The sequence below is a fragment of the Acipenser ruthenus genome, chromosome 59 (genome assembly GCF_902713425.1).
Source record: "Acipenser ruthenus chromosome 59, fAciRut3.2 maternal haplotype, whole genome shotgun sequence".
Classification (NCBI taxonomy): Eukaryota; Metazoa; Chordata; class Actinopteri; order Acipenseriformes; family Acipenseridae; genus Acipenser; species Acipenser ruthenus.
In genome coordinates, this window is record NC_081247.1 from 4304447 (window position 1) to 4321971 (window position 17525).

The 17525-nt window shown below is 45.2% G+C and overlaps 1 protein-coding gene across 2 annotated transcripts in view; it reads right to left on the reverse strand.

Annotated features, from left to right (window-relative positions):
- Window positions 1-83: 83 nt before the first annotated feature.
- Window positions 84-17525, reverse strand: part of LOC117966786 (epsin-1-like) — a 39940-nt gene continuing 22498 nt past the window's right edge. Inside the window, exons 2-11 of one of the 2 annotated variants that reach the window (XM_059018324.1) lie at window positions 12923-13467; window positions 10814-10972; window positions 9805-10039; window positions 6902-7086; window positions 6406-6486; window positions 4569-4652; window positions 3917-4178; window positions 3668-3808; window positions 2586-2825; window positions 84-2357 (exon numbers count right to left, since the gene is read on the reverse strand). In XM_059018324.1, coding sequence (XP_058874307.1) covers window positions 1912-2357; window positions 2586-2825; window positions 3668-3808; window positions 3917-4178; window positions 4569-4652; window positions 6406-6486; window positions 6902-7086; window positions 9805-10039; window positions 10814-10972; window positions 12923-12991 — 1902 coding nt within the window. In that variant the 5' untranslated portion in view covers window positions 12992-13467 and the 3' untranslated portion in view covers window positions 84-1911. The remainder of the gene's footprint in view (window positions 2358-2585; window positions 2826-3667; window positions 3809-3916; window positions 4179-4568; window positions 4653-6405; window positions 6487-6901; window positions 7087-9804; window positions 10040-10813; window positions 10973-12922; window positions 13468-17525) is intronic. The other variant, XM_059018325.1, reaches the window with a different exon arrangement.

The following is a 17525-nucleotide window of genomic DNA, read 5'->3' on the forward strand; positions in this document are numbered from 1 at the left end:
TTCACACACCCTAGTCTCTGTAAGTCGCCTTGGATAAAGGCGTCTGCTAAATAAAAACAAAAGACTTTCCATCTCAACACCAATTTGATTATTATTATTATTTTTATTGATTTAATAATCCTTTTTGTTTGTTTTCATTTTAGACGTTTAAAAACATTTCATAGTGTCTCTTAATAACCCAATACTTCCATCCTGGAGAAAACAGTTTGCCAAAAAAAAAAAAAAAACAACTACAGCAACAAGAAACCATTCAAAATAATAAAAAAAATAAAAGCAATAATTTATGTGCAATGCGTGGAGATGTCCAGCAGATGGCGCCACTCTCTCATTAATTTTCTTGTTTTCACCCAAACAGTATTTTAAACGAAGTTAAAAGAAACAGTGTGATTTTTTTTTTCTTTTCTTGTTTTAATTTGATCAGTTTTGGCAAACCCCGTTCTCCTCTCCCCTTTCTAGTATCAATATTATTTGTTTAATTGAGCTCATATTTACAGTTTATTTTCTCAGCTATATATTCCTTTTATTTTAAATTCATTTTTTTTTGCACAAAGATTCAGAAAACAGCAACGATCACGACACACAGAAAGACATACAGGGAGAGCAGGGGGTTGTGGGTAATCAAGACCCCTCCCCCCCCCCAGAATACAAATAAAAATAGACACACTTCTTCTGGGAGCAATTCCCAGATGGACCAACACTGGGATGACAGGAGAGTTGAGAATGTGGGGTAACACTTCAGTGAACACGTTTCTCGCATGCTCGTTGTGGTTTGAATGATCATTTTAAAATCGCCCTCGTACACTTTAACAGCCAGTGGCACACCTGTCTGACAGGCTGTAGAGGCGTCTGCTCACAACTGGAATTGAGTAAAATGCGATGGGGAGACCGAATGCGTTTTGAAAAGGTTGTATTAGAGAGTTTGGCAGCACAGCAGGCAGGGAGATGAGGAGGCAACTCAGAGCTTACTGAAACTAGAGAGAGAGAGAGAGAGGAGGGGGGAGGGGGGACAGTAATGCTCTGATTTGTTATGTACAGTGTGGAGGAGTTTCTCAAACAGTCTGTTGACAGGCAGACAGACACACTGACAGACAGACACATACACACACACACAGGCAGACAGACACACTGACAGACAGACAGACACACACACACTTACAGACAGACAGACACACACACACACACACACAGGGAGGGAGACGCGCACACACACACTGATACACAGGCAAACAGACACACACACACAGGGAGGGAGACAGACAGACAGACAGACACACACACACACACACACAGGGAGGGAGACGCGCACACACACTGATACACAGGCAAACAGACACACACACACACAGACACACACACACACAGGGAGACAGACAGACAGACAGACACACACACACACACACACAGGGAGACAGACAGACACACACACACACACACAGACACACACACACACAGGGAGACAGACAGACACACACACAGGGAGACAGACAGACAGACACACACACACACACACACGGAGGGACAGACACACACACCCCGTTATCTCCTGTGTTGCATTTCATTCAGCACACTGCACACTATATTGAATCATCCAGACTCTTATTCCATCTAGAACTATTAAACACTCGATCGAACTGAATTTATACAACACTGAAACAAACGTAACTAATCAATTCAATGACTAACGTTTTCACTACAAGGCTTTCTGAGTGTCTTCAGTGTGAATTCAATGACTAACGTTTCCACTGACGACACTGAGAAAGACTTGCAGTGGAAACGCTAGTCGCTGAATTTCTTGTGTTTCTGAATTCAGTGCAATCGAGTGTAAAGACAATAACCTGGGTTCAGAACCCTAAATAGAGACCGAACGTTACATTGCAGGAGAATGATTTTAAACATGAGTCCCTCTCCCTCTCACAGCAGGAATGGGTTGGTGCTGCTGGCTCCTCCTCCTGTGCTGGTCTGGTTGTTACTGGGCAGACTGGTCATACTGGGAGGGGGCAGGCCCACTGGCATTCCCATCATCATATGAGGGGCCCCGATCAGAATGGGGCCCCCGGGACCCCCTAGGGGTGAGACAGTGGGATAGGGGAACCCAGGCTGAACCATTCCCATAGAGAGAGGGGGAACCCCGGGCTGAACCATTCCCATGGAGAGAGGGGGGGCCCCAGGCTGAACCATTCCCATGGAGAGGGGGGGAGGCAAGGGACTGGTGCGGAGCTGTTGCTGCTGCTGCTGGTTGAACTGGGATAACTGGCTCAGGTTGAGAGAGGATGAGGAGGGGGGAGGGGGCGAGGAGGAGAAGGGGTTGGGGGAGACCCCTCGGGAGGAAGGAAGGGGGGTGGTGCTGGTAGAGACACCTAAGAAAGAGAGAGAGAGAGAGGAGAGAGTGAAAGAAATATTAGTCACAGAGACAAACACACAGTACACACTACAACACAGACACACTTACACACACTGTACACACTACAACATACACAGTACATTCAGACACACACACACTCATTCACAGACACTTCCACACAGACACATTCACACAGACACACTTACACACACAGGACACACACACACACTAACACACATCGTACCAGTGTTGAGGAATGGGTTGGAGGCCGGAGCGGAGACTGCACTGGGAGCACTGGTCACACTGGTTTTGGGTTTCTGGGAGACGAGCGAGTCAAGATCCACCAGCGAGGCGTTGGGACCCAGGAAGGACTCCGGAGTTTTCCGGGCAGGGACCGAGGGAGGGAGAGAGGAGCCGATGGAGGAGAAATCGAACGAGTCCGGAGAAAGGGAGAGAGGGGGCGGAGCCTCACCCAGGTCAGAGTCTGCAAAGAGAATCACAGAATACAGCTCTGTACTGAGAGAGAATCATAGAACACAGCTCTGTACTGAGAGAGAATCACAGAATACAGCTCTGTACTGAGAGAGAGAGAATCACAGAATACAGCTCTGTGAGAGAGAATCATAGAACACAGCTCTGTACTGAGAGACAGAATCACAGAATACAGCTCTGTACTGAGAGACAGAATCACAGAATACAGCTCTGTACTGAGAGAGAATCATAGAATACAGCTCTGTACTAAGAAAGAGAGAATCACAGAATACAGCTCTGTACTGAGAGACAGAATCACAGAATACAGCTCTGTACTGAGAGAGAGAATCACAGAATACAGCTCTGTACTGAGAGAGAATCATAGAATACAGCTCTGTACTGAGAGAGAGAATCACAGAATACAGCTCTGTACTGAGAGAGAGAGAATCACAGAATACAGCTCTGTACTGAGAGAGAGAATCACAGAATACAGCTCTGTACTGAGAGAAAGAGAATCACAGAATACAGCTCTGTACTGAGAGAGAGAGAATCACAGAATACAGCTCTGTACTGAGAGAGAATCACAGAATACAGCTCTGTACTGAGAGAGAGAATCACAGAATACAGCTCTGTACTGAGAGACAGAATCACAGAATACAGCTCTGTACTGAGAGAGAGAATCACAGAATACAGCTCTGTACTGAGAGAGAGAGAATCACAGAATACAGCTCTGTACTGAGAGAGAGAGAATCACAGAATACAGCTCTGTACTGAGAGAGAGAATCACAGAATACAGCTCTGTACTGAGAGAGAGAGAATCACAGAATACAGCTCTGTACCGGAGCCCCCTCTCACCTGCAGTCCCGTTGCTGTGCTGCAGCCCCTCTCTACCCCCCCAAGGATCGGAACTGGGGGGCGTCTCTGAGCTCCAGGGGTCTCTCTGGGGGGGGCTCGCGGGGGTACCCCAGGGGTCCAAGCTGGGAGGAGGAGGGGTCACTGCAGAAAAGGAAGAAACAGAAATCCACACGTCAATAACGCAGCTGTGAGACATGCAGCAGTGAGACACTCATACAAATACACAGACACACAAACAATTTCTCTTACCGGCTGTGGAGCTCCAGGGGTCCCCCTTGCTGACAGCCCCCCCGCTCTCGCCCCAAGGGTCAGTGGAGGTCGCGGGGGCGTGGCTGGCTGGGACCGGCTGACCCCCCGACCCCCAAGGGTCAGCAGCAGAGATCGCGACCCCTCCGGAGCCCCAGGGGTCCGTGCTGGCCTGGCTCTGAGTGGCTCCGCCCCCCCAGGGGTCAGCTGGGCTCACAGAGGTTGCAGAGGCGGGGAAAACATTGGCCAGGTCCATCAGAGAGGACTGTGGGTAACAGACAGGAAGCAGGGGTCAGTGTGAGAGCAGGGGTTCCCCCTACATCTCTCTCTCTCTCCCCTCCTCAGGTTTGGCTTTCTCTCTCCTCTCCCCTCTCTGCTATCCTCTCCCCTCCCCTCTCACCTCCTCAGGTTTGGCTTTCTCTCTCCTCTCCCCTCTCTGCTATCCTCTCCCCTCCCCTCTCACCTCCTCAGGTTTGGCTTTCTCTCTCCTCTCCCCTCTCTGCTATCCTCTCCCCTCCCCTCTCCCCTCCTCAGGTTTGGCTTTCTCTCTCCTCTCTTCCCCTCTCTGCTATCCTCTCCCCTCCCCTCTCACCTCCTCAGGTTTGGCTTTCTCTCCCCTCTCCCCTCTCTGCTATCCTCTCCCCTCCCCCCTCACCTCCTCAGGCTTGGCTTTCTCTCTCTTGCTCTCCTCCAAGGCCATCTGCAGACGAAGATCATCACCTCGTCTCAAACGCTCCTCCTGAGAAAGACAGGAAAGAGCAAAGAAAGTGGAGAGAGGGAAGAGTGGAGCGAGGGAGGAGGGAGGATAGAGGGGAGAGTGGAGAGAGGGAAGAGGGAGGGGAGAGGAGAAAGGAGGGAGGAGAGAGGGAGGAGGGAGTAGGAAGAGAAGAGATAGGAGAGGGAGGTGAGAGGGGAGAGGGGAGAGAGGGAGGAGGGAGTGAAGAGATAGGAGAGAGAGGGAGGAGAGAGGAGAGGGGAGAGGTGGGAGGAGGGAGGAGAGAGGGGAGAAGGGAGGAGAGAGGAGAGAGGTGGGAGGAGGGAGGAGAGAGGTGGGAGGAGGGAGGAGAGAGGTGGGAGGAAGGAGGAGAGAGAGGGGAGAGGAGATTGGAGAGAGACGCACATTAAGACCACAGCCTTTGTTTTCAGTAACGTGTTTTCAGAACAAAAGCGTTTTAAACAAATAATGAGTAATAAATCAATCCAGAAAATGTACAAAAAAGAGAATAAAGAGAAAGAGAGGGGGTTGAGAAAGATGGGATAGAGAAAGATGGGATAGAGAAAGAGAGGGGGTAGAGAAAGATGGGATAGAGAAAGAGAGGGGGTAGAGAAAGATGGGATAGAGAAAGAGAGGGGGTAGAGAAAGATGGGATAGAGAAAGAGAGAGGGTTAGAAAGGGACAGAGAAAGACGGGGATAAAGAAGGAGAAAGGGTTGGGAGAGAGAGAGGGATAGATAGAGGAAGAGAGGGTTAGGGGAGAGAGGGAGAGAGGGATTTGAGAAAGAGGGGGATAGAGAGAGGGAGAGATGGCTAGGAAGGGACAGGGGGGATAGAGGGTTAGGGAGGGACAGAGAGAGGGGGACAGAGGCAAGGAGAGAGATAGAGGGACAGAGAGAACGTGGGGTGATTACACCCAACGCCCACATGTTGCTCAGCGCTGGTCGATACTCGATTCTGATTGGTTCATTTTGGAGCATGGAAATATGAGGAGAGGCTTCTGATTGGTTGAACTGTTAGTGCTCATTTGTTTAATTAATTAGAGAGAGAAAAACGACAGAGAGAGAGAGAGAGAGAGAGAGAGAGAGAGAGAGAGAGAGAGAGAGAGAGAGAGATGGGGGGTAACCCATCACCTTTGAACCCTTCCATCTACCAATACAGAGCTGAGAACAAAACCAGAGTTCCCAGTTTGTCTGCAAACCATCTCCACCGTGCCCGAATATCACCCAGCACTCCCAATTAATACCCAAGAGCGTGTCTCTCTCATTGACTGCTGTTCTGAAAAGACTCCCAACAGAAAAGCTGTGTTTCTGTGCTCCTGCGAGTCTCTGTATGAAATCCCTCCTGTCCTCTTCACTGGTTTTTCTCTTCAATCGTTCCAGTGTGGAGAATCCTAGCTGCCAGACACACTTTCTCTGTATAAAAATCTCCTCACTTCAGAAACAAATCCTATCAGGAGTCTTTTCAGAAGCAGCAACTAGCAACCTGTACAGGGTTTGAACCATTCAGAGGCACAATCAGAAAAAAAAAACAACCTACAACTCCCATCATGCCTGCTCAGCGGCAGCACCAGCGAAGGATGCTGGGAGTTGTAGTCTTTCACATAGGGCGGCTGGGAATGGCATTGACCGCACCCTCCTCCCTTCGATTGAGCCAGCACTGAAACAGTGTTTCAGTGGAGTCTCTGTTTGCATCGACAGTTTCCATTCTTTTTCTCTCTCCTCCTCCCCCTCTCCCTGCATCCCCCCTCCCTCCCTCCGTGACCCCTGACCCCTGACCTTGTCATGCTCCTCGCGACTCAAACTGAGAGCCACTCGCAACTGCAGCTCATCGTCCGTCCGAGGGGGCGGAGCCGACAACTAGGGAGAGAGAGAGCGTGAGAGAGTGAGAGGAGGAGGAGAGGAGAGAGGGAGTGAGAGGAGGAGAGGAGAGAGGGAGTGAGAGGAGGAGAGGAGAGAGGGAGTGAGAGGAGGAGAGAGAGGAGAGAGGCAGTGAGAGGAGAGGAGAGAGGCGAGAAGAGAGGGAGTAGGGAGTGAAAGGCGGAGAGGAGAGAGAGTGAGAGGAGAGAGAGAGCGTGAGGAGAGTGGAGAGACAAGAGGAGAGAGGGGAGAGACGAAAGGAGAGGAGAAAACACATTTATAAAATAATACATACATACATAAATAAATAAACGATCGCTGGTCTCCTGAGTGCAGCATGTAAAACAATGTTTAAAACAACGACCACATAGAGATAATTCAAATCCAGCACCCAGCTCTCCTCTCCTCTCATTACCTGTTCTGCCTCCTCTTTGCTCATGGCCAGTGCTAGTTGAAGCTGCAGATCTTCCTCTCCACTGCTCTGAGGCCACGCCTGCTCTGGGTCTCCGGGCACGCCCCCGGCCACGCCCCCTCCTCCAGACACGCCCCCTGCCAACGGGGCACTCGCGCTGACTCCGGACAGCGTCGGCGCAGAGGATGCTGGGAAAATAAACAAGAAAATGTTTTCAAAAAAGCGATCCAAAAACACTTAACTTAGTAATAGAGCGACGTTTAAAAACTGCTTCAGCAAAACGATTCTCAGTCACGGAAAAATCACAGAAATTTTCTTTCAAATTCACAGCAGCGTCACGGGTAAAGTATCGTATTTCACGGAATGTGTACGGAACTATTTTATAAATTATTTGTACAGATTATTATTTTTTTTTAAACATCAAATATAGAGATAAATGCACTGACATCAAAATCAACATCAAAGTTACTCAAGCACTTTACAATAGCTTGTGAAACGGTGTTGTAATTAACAGCCTGTAGGTAAAGTGGATCTGCAAGGGCAGCTTTCAGTTCTAGTACGTGAGATGCATGTTCACCATTTAGGTCTTGCAAAACAAATATGTGTAACCCATACTGATCTTGTGTATCAGTCGACTCGTCAGTGTGACCACTGAAAAGCATAATCTCCTGCTTGTGATACTCGGCAACTTTAGCTAAGTATTCACGTCTCATCTGGGCTGATGAAGGAATCGCTCCACCATGTGCTACACTATGAAGAATTTACATAAGAAAGTTTACAAACGAGAGGAGGCCATTCAGCCCATCTTGCTCGTTTGGTTGTTAGTAGCTTATTGATCCCAGAATCTCATCAAGCAGCTTCTTGAAGGATCCCAGGGTGTCGGCTTCAACAACATTACTGGGGAGTTGGACGTAACCTTTGGTGGTCCAATATTTCAAGAGGGATATTTGTGCAAACAAACGCCTCTGTCAGGTCAAAACTGAATGTGTTCCGTGCTTCACAGTTTTCAGTGGACTTTTGGAACATGGAAGTCACCGGTTTTTATTTCTGTGCAAGTAAAGCAGTCGCAGTACTGCTCTGGATTTCCACCTCTCTCTTTCGGTGAATACTTGAATCTAAATGCCTGTCAACCGCTGATTCTCATGTGTGATCTACAGCAGGGGTTTTCAACCAGGGGCACTTCTAAGGGTCATAGGGGGTGCACAGGAGAAATGCACAAATAAAATGAAAGTAAAAGAAAATAATGATCTTGAATTTTTTTTAACGGTATTATATGTTCTCTAAAACATGGTGTTTTTTTTAATTTTTAATTTTTTTTTATTTATACGCAGGCAATAAAAATGTGCATTATAAATATCATATGGGAGATACTGAAATTGAAGAAGGAATCTATGAAAAAGACCTAGGAGTTTATGTTGACTCAGAAATGTCTTCATCTAGACAATGTGGGGAAGCTATAAAAAAGGCTAACAAGATGCTCGGATATATTGTGAGAAGTGCTGAATTTAAATCAAGGGAAGTAATGTTAAAACTTTACAATGCATTAGTAAGACCTCAGCTAGAATATTGTGTTCAGTTCTGGTCACCTCGTTACAAAAAGGATATTGCTGATCTAGAAAGAGTGCAAAGAAGAGCGACCAGAATGATCTTTTAAAAGGCATGTCGTATGCAGACAGGCTAAAAGAATTGAATCTATTCAGTCTTGAACAAAGAAGACTACGCGGCGATCTGATTCAAACATTCAAAATCCTAAAAGGTATAGACAATGTCAACCCGGGGGACTTCTTTGACTTGAAAAAAGAAAAAAGGACCAGGGGTCATAAATGGAGATTAGATAAAGGGGCATTCAGAACAGAAAATAGGAGGCACTTTTTTACACAGAGAATTCTGAGGGTCTGGAACCAACTCCCCAGTAATGTTGTTGAAGCGGACACCCTGGGATCCTTCAAGAAGCTGCTTGATGAGATTCTGGGATCAATAAGCTACTAACAACCAAACGAGCAAGATGGGCTGAATGGCCTCCTCTCGTTTGTAAACTTTCTTATGTTCTTATATTCTTCTTATGTTCTTAATCTTTGTTTCGCAGCTCAACGTGAACCGCTAATGAAAAAAAAAAACACAGAATCTATCACGTCCACATTTTCCACCTGCACGCATGTGCGATTTCGATAGCGTGGATTTCCACTCTGATATTTAAGTGAAGCAGGCGTCTGGTGATTGTGCCTGGAGAGCGCTCTGTGCTGCTCATGATCCTTGCTGTTTTCAAACTATGAAAAGTGTTAAAGACAAGTTTGGAATACTGTGGGATTTGAAACAAATGCCTAAGGAGTCGTAAAGCGAACACTGCAATAACTTTAAAAACTATCTGAGCTCCGAACATGAATCAGAGCTCAATGGAAACAACCTTTTCCAAGATATTGCAAGCATATACAGTTTGTTTCCAAAGAAAATGACAGCTTTTGAAGTCCTTTCCTTTATACACAAAAAAAACAAATTAAAAAGAGATCTATCCTAACCTTTGGATGGCTCTGAGAATTGCTGTAACACTCCCAGGAACGGTAGCTTCTGCAGAGAGGAGCTTTTCACAGCTGGTAAAAACATTCTTGCGCTCATCTATGGCTCAGGACTGTTTGTCTGGATTGGCAATTCTAAGCATCAATCATGATTTAGGAAGACAACTGTGACAATGACGTGACTGATGACTCTGACACCCAAAAAGTGCCGGAGACAACGCTTTTAATGAAAGCAAGGCACTGTTTATGTGTTTTATCATTATTTACTCTCAATACCGTTCACCTTATTTAACGTGGATTAGTATGTGCTGTGTGTGGTATGTTTTCCTGCTTAGGGCCCCCAATGGGCTACCCCCACCCCTACCCCCCTTCCACCCCTCTCCCCTCTCTCACCCATCTTCTCCTTGGTTTTCAGGGCGTGCACTCTCTCCTCTTTCAGCCTCTCCTCGTCCTTCAGCAACGTTACGAGTTGCTTTGCTTTCTCGCGCACGTTCACACCCTGGTCCTTCCCGTCCCGGTCGATGTACTGGAAGTCCTTCAGCGTCTGCACCGCGTAGATATTCTCCCTGCACTGTTGAGCCACGCGCTCCGACCCAGTCTTAATGAGGTACTCCATCAGAGTCATCGCCTGGGAGTCGAAACCAAAGAGAAGAGTCAATGTAATACATACTGATCAATACTAACATTGACAAGTTAACAGAACTCCCCCATTCCCAATATAGACAGTTTAAGCCCTCCCTCCCTCTATACAGAACATATCACACATGCTCCCCTCCCTCCATCTCTCACCCCCTCCATCTCTCATCCCTCCAATTCTCTCCCCCAACCCCTCCTCTCATCTTCTATTGATTATTATTATTTATTATTATTTATTTCTTAGCAGACGCCCTTATCCAGGGCGACTTACAATTGTTACAAGATATCACATTATTTTTGCATACAATTACCCATTTATACAGTTGGGTTTTTACTGGAGCAATCTAGGTAAAGTACCTTGCTCAAGGGTACAGCAGCAGTGTCCCCCACCTGGGATTGAACCCACGACCCTCCGGTCAAGAGTCCAGAGCCTTAACCACTACTCCACATTATTATTATTATTATTATTAGTATTATTATTATTATTATTATTATTAGTATTATTATTAATGAGTCATTCAGCAGACGCTTTCATCCAAAGTGACTTCGAGACCAGGGGGTAACTAAGCTTCATCAACAACTGTTGCTGCTGCAGAGTCACTTACAATAGGATATCGTTTGTTTTACATCTCATCTGAAGGACGGAGCACAAGGGGGTTCAGTGACTTGCTCAGGGTCACACACAGCGAGTCGGTGGCTGAGCTGGGATTTGAACCTCCTGGTATCAAGACCCTTTCTCTAATCGCTGGACCTGCAAGCCTCTCACCTTGTACACGTGTCTCCAGTTTTTGCCATGGTCGTTCAGTCTCTTCCACACCATGCTCATGATCTCGGAGAAGGCCACCACGTTGTAGGTGAGGTCAGCGATCTCGGACATGAGAGAGCTGGACGGACCCCATGGGTCATTCGAGGTGGCTTCACGGACCTGAGAGGAGGGAGGAGAGGGGAGAGAGGAAGGGAGAGGAGCGAAAGGGGCTGTTATTTTGTAAATATATTTAGGAATCTCTTTATAATCCACATAGTTAACTGATTATATCGACTTAATAAAGTTCAATTAGTTCTTTTGAAGAGGAAAAAAGAAGATTTTAAAAATATGACTTGACAAAGATATCCCGTTTAAGGATAGCTGTTGTTTTTTCTAGAGTTGTTTTTTGTTTGGGTGATTAAAAAAGAGCGCAATGAGAGTTGTAGTTGTATGTATGATACAGCTGGATTTAGTTTTATGTTAATATAATAAAGGTCAAGTATTTGGTAGAATTGTGTTTTTGAGTGTGTGTGTGTTAAGTGTAAATATAAATCACACTGCCTTACAGAATCACAGGATTAATACAATCACACTGCCTTGCAGAATCACAGGATTAATACAATCACACTGCCTTACAGAATCACAGGATTAATACAATCACACTGCCTTACAGAATCACAGGATTAATACAATCACACTGCCTTACAGAATCACAGGATTAATACAATCACACTGCCTTACAGTCACAGGATTAATACAATCACACTGCCTTATAGAATCACGGGATTAATCCAATCACACTGCTTTACAGAATCACAGGATTAATCCAATCACACTGCTTTACAGAATCACAGGATTAATACAATCACACTGCCTTACAGAATCACAGGATTAATACAATCACACAGCTTTACAGAATCACAGGATTAATACAATCACACTGCCTTATAGAATCACAGGATTAATCCAATCACACTGCCTTACAGAATCACAGGATTAATCCAATCACACTGCCTTACAGAATCACAGGATTAATACAATCACACAGCCTTACAGAATCACAGGATTAATACAAACACACTGCCTTACAGAATCACAGGATTAATACAATCACACTGCCTTATAGAATCACAGGATTAATACAATCACACTGCCTTACAGAATCACTGGATTAATACAATCACACTGCCTTACAGAATCACTGGATTAATATAATCACACTGCTTTACAGAATCACAGGATTAATACAATCACACTGCCTTGCAGAATCACAGGATTAATACAATCACACTGCCTTACAGAATCACAGGATTAATCCAATCACACTGCCTTACAGAATCACAGGATTAATACAATCACACTGCCTTGCAGAATCACAGGATTAATACAATCACACTGCTTTACAGAATCACAGGATTAATACAATCACACTGCCTTACAGAATCACAGGATTAATACAATCACACTGCCTTGCAGAATCACAGGATTAATCCAATCACACTGCCTTACAGAATCACAGGATTAATCCAATCACACTGCCTTATAGAATCACAGGATTAATACAATCACACTGCCTTACAGAATCACAGGATTAATACAATCACACTGCCTTACAGAATCACAGGATTAATACAATCACACTGCCTTACAGAATCACAGGATTAATACAATCACACTGCCTTATAGAATCACAGGATTAATACAATCACACTGCCTTACAGAATCACAGGATTAATACAATCACACTGCCTTACAGAATCACAGGATTAATCCAATCACACTGCCTTACAGAATCACAGGATTAATACAATCACACTGCCTTACAGAATCACAGGATTAATACAATCACACTGCCTTACAGAATCACAGGATTAATACAATCACACTGCCTGTATAGTGTGTGTCTTACAGCCTTTTTTAAATCACCTGGGGGGGGGGGGGGGGGCTGCTGCTTCTGAAAAGGCTCCTAATAGAAGCATGGAGGGTGCAGTTTCAGAAAACACCACTAGGGGGGTGCAGCTGGGATTCCTGTACCCTCTGCCACTGGGAGATTGTGAAACACAGTTCAACACCACTACTCCCAGTTCAATCCTAGTATTCCCAGTCCCTCCCAGTGTTCCCAGTCCTCACCTTGATCTCTGCCTCAGAGTAGTTGTGGACGATGTTCTTGACCTGCCGTCGCAGCGAGGAGGTCGACATGGCAACGAGGAGAGGGGGGAGCGAGGGGGGTTACACACACACAGAGGAGTGAGAGAGAGGGGGTGACTGTCTGTCTGAGCGTCTCTGTGTCTCTGTGTGTGTCTGTCTATCTGTGTGTGTGTGTGTGTCTCTCTGTGTGTCTCTCTCTGTGTAAATAAATATATTAAAATACTTCTTCAGTTAGTATCTATGGCTAATGTTGGTCCTTTCTGAAGATTTCCTTTCTTCTTCTCTGTTCTGTTTTAGTTTCCTTCTCTTCTCTCAGTTTCTCGTGTGTTCCCCTTGTATTCCCTCTCTCGCTCCCTCTCGTTCCACCTGTACTGCGGGCCGTTCCTCTTGTTCTCTTCGCTCTGTCGTTCTCTCCACAGCGGTCAGCCTGGTTTGTGACTCGCAATTGATTTACCGGAGGGCTGTTTCGCTCTTTCTTTTTCTCACGTTGTTTGAGTGGCACCCTGGAGACATCGAGTCAGAGAGACCTGAAGAGAGAGAGAGAGAGAGAGAGGAGAGGTTTGTAGTTTGTGATACAAGACCAAAGCATAAAGAACTACAGCTCTCAGCATCCCTCACCATTGCTGCAGGCACAGAGGCATGCTGGGAGCCGTAGTCATAGCCAGGGCTGTACCGATTCACTGTGTATCAATGTATAATACAGGTCTGTATCGTTTGTGATTAAGAGGCAAGAGAATGGATTTTAAAGATGGTCAGCGCTCCTTTAAAGGGAGGGACCAGTGATCATGTTAATAAAGCTAATAAGAGGTGAGAGAATGGATTTTAAAGATGGTCAGCGCTCCTTTAAAGGGAGGGACCAGTGATCATGTTAATAAAGCCAATAAGAGGTGAGAGAATGGATTTTAAAGATGGTCAGCGCTCCTTTAAAGGGAGGGACCAGTGATCATGTTAATAAAGCTAATAAGAGGTGAGAGAATGGATTTTAAAGATGGTCAGCGCTCCTTTAAAGGGAGGGGCCGGTGATCATGTTAATAAAGCTAATAAGAGGTGAGAGAATGGATTTTAAAGATGGTCAGCGCTCCTTTAAAGGGAGGGGCCGGTGATCATGTTAATAAAGCTAATAAGAGGTGAGAGAATGGATTTTAAAGATGGTCAGCGCTCCTTTAAAGGGAGGGGCCGGTGATCATGTTAATAAAGCTAATAAGAGGTGAGAGAATGGATTTTAAAGATGGTCAGCGCTCCTTTAAAGGGAGGGGCCGGTGATCATGTTAGTAAAGCTAATAAGAGGTGAGAGAATGGATTTTAAAGATGGTCAGCGCACCTTTAAAGGGAGGGTCCGGTGATCATGTTAATAAAGCTAATAAGAGGTGAGAGAATGGATTTCAAAGATGGTCAGCGCTCCTTTAAAGGGAGGGACCAGTGGTACTGTTAATAAAGTCAATCAGAGGGAAGAGAATGGGGGCACAAAAAACGTTCTGTGAATAATACTGTGATAGAGCCCCAAAACTAAAGTGTGATCAACCAATAAACCCTCCTGTTTTTGTGTTACTAGTTTGGCGTGAACGCTGAAATAATTCCAGCGCTCGTATCGTCCTGCTCACTGTGTGAATGGAGTCGCTGCTGCTATAGAATTCAGGGAGGAATGCATTTTATTTGACCTGCCAACCGTTCACAGTTTCATTATTCTGCAGTGATTTTTTTATTTAGCTATGATGAGCATGCTCCGAGTGTAAAGTGTCTTTTTCACCGTCGTCTGCGCGTATAGGAACACCTCCTGAGAGAACACGTCACCCGATGCATCTTTTCCACTGTACACCCGAGCCCTCACGGTGCGGTTAGAGTCTGGGTTGTTTTTCCACTGCAGAGCCGAGCCGTGCTACTGACGTCATACACAATGAAAGACAGTTGATATTAATTACTGTTATTAATTAACTCAGTTTGCCAAAAGATGCGGAAACAAATGGTGTTCAAAAATAATTAGACCAACGGTACAGCTGTATCTTGTATCGCTATATTTTATAAATATGAGAGAACACTTCACCCAAGAGAACACCCTTGTGGCGAAACAGATTTTTCCCCATTGTAAATGCTCCGCCTAAAGGAACAGGAACTTCGCTTAAAAGAACACCTTCTTGACACCGCTAGCGATCCGTTGTTGACCGATTCAAAACTGATCAAGCAACCTTTTTATAACCTGATAACTCATCATCATCGTCATACTCAAAATGGTTCAGTCTTTTCGACACTGGCTTGTCTTCACGAGAGTAAATCGAGAGCGGCTGCAGCATTTTTGTGTTCAAATTCAGTCTCTTATTTATAAATTACTGTTATGGGTGTTTTGTTAATGTTAGTTTTTCAGTGAGTTTATTATTATAGTTTATTAACATACGCTTGCCTGTTGCTTTTCTCTTGCTTATTCTGTTCATTTCATATAATTTAGAGAGAGAGCGAGAGCCAGGTTTTCCGTGCATGGTTGAAATGGTTTATTTACATATTATGTAAAACATCAAGGTCCTATTGTTAGTGACTCTGCAGCAGCAGTTGTTGTTGATGCATAGTTTCAACCTCTCGTCTCCAAGTTGCTTTGGATAAAAGCGTCTGATAAATGACCCATTAATTAATAGCTGTGATATTTATAACAGAATTATCACAAGCAGGACAGGCTCTTGGCCTGGGCCGGGGAGGATACAGTTGTTGTTGTTGTTCACATAAGAACAAACGACATAGTGAAACAGAGTCAGGGGGTTCTGCAAAATACATTTATAGAGCTAGGGCAAGGATTAACCCTTTGCGGTCCTATGTCAGACCCGGTCGGACATCGCAATTTTCCCTTTCCGGTCCAATGTCGGACCCTGTCCGACACGTTCAAAAAGACGCAAAAAACAGGTCTCTAGTCGTTTTTTCTCAGGAAAAAGACGAGAAAACCATTCAATGGCCGAGTGAGACCGATAGGAGCCGAGAGAAGCCGAAAAAAAAGGGGCGTATCTCATGAATACACACAGCCCCGACACCACATAGATAACACGGACATAAACAAACAAGATAGCTGCTTCTGCATCCAGCGCTCAGAGAATATCACAGACATTTGCAGAGGTTTTTTGAGATGTTATAGTAATAAAATAACGACTTGGATCGCATTATTGAGGAGTTTGGTGGTAAGACGAGTGATCAGGAGTTGATTTATCGGTATGCACGACTATGAAGAGGTATGTGAAAAATACAGCGAACAAGGGGTGGGGCGGGGCTGGAGATGCAGTACTGAGTGTCCTGTTGATATGCAGTGCCTTTTAAACCTGTTTTATTGTGAAAAAAAATACTTTTAAACAGTGCGTCTAAAATAAACTGCGCGTGTGAAAATAAACTGGACCAGACGCGTCTGAGACACACTGAATGAATGGACCGATAAGGGTTAAAAGCAGAGCCTCTACGGTAGTTTTCTCTGCCGGTGTCATGCGCAGGGCCAAGACGACAAGCGATGATTAGAAGATTTAACACGTGGCTAAAAAACTGGTGTAGGCAAAAGGGGCGCAGGGTTATGGGGCACTGAGGAACCTTCTCAACGGGGCGAGGTCTGTACAGGTGGGACGGGCTGCACCTGAACAGGAGGGGGTCCAGTGCACTGGGGGTAGACAGTTAACAGAGTAATCAGGCAGAGCTTCGACTAGGGAACTGGGGGGCAGGGAGGATAGAGCCAGGGGGAGCTACACTACACAGCAAAGTGCAACCAAATTGTTGCCAATGTTTATGAACTGAAATGCCTCTATTTAAATGCAAGAAGCATTAGAAATATACCTCTAGAATTAGAAGCTGTAGTCAATGTGGATAGCTATGATATTATAGGGGTAACAGAATGCTGGTTAACTCCAAAAGATGGAGATGAGTTTAACACGGAAGGCTGTAGGTTAATCAATATGGATTGAATGAAGTCAAATCAAATCTAAAGGTTTAACCCTTTGCGGTCCATTTATTAATCGTGCGTCAGGCACGCCAGGTCTAATTAATTTTCACACGCGCAGTTAATTTTATACGCGTTGTTTAAAAGTATTTTTTTTCACAGTCAAACGGGTTTTAATGGCCCTGCATATCAACAAAGCACACACTAGGCATCTCCAGCCCCGCCCCACCCTTTTGTTTGCTATAGCGTTCACCTATGTAAGAAATAAATAATAATAATAATAATAGTCGTGCATACCGATCGATCATCTCCGGATCACTCGTTTTATCACCAAACTCCTCAATAATGCGATCCAAGTCATTATTTTATTACTTTAACATCTGAAAAAAGCTCTGCAAATGTCCATGATAGCTGACGCACTCAGCCAGCTTGTTTACTATGAACGCCCCGTTATCTGATACCTGATACCATGTATGACTATTCATGAAATACGCCTTTTTTTTTTCGACTTGTCTCGGCTCCTGTCGCTCCCACTCGGCAATTGAATGGTTTTCTCGGCTTTTTCCGGAGAAAAAACGACTAAACACCCGTTTATTGCGTTGCTATAATGATGTCGGACCCAGTCCGACAAAGGACCTGTGAGGAATAATTGCAATGTCGGACCCAGTCCGACAATGGACCGCAAAGGGT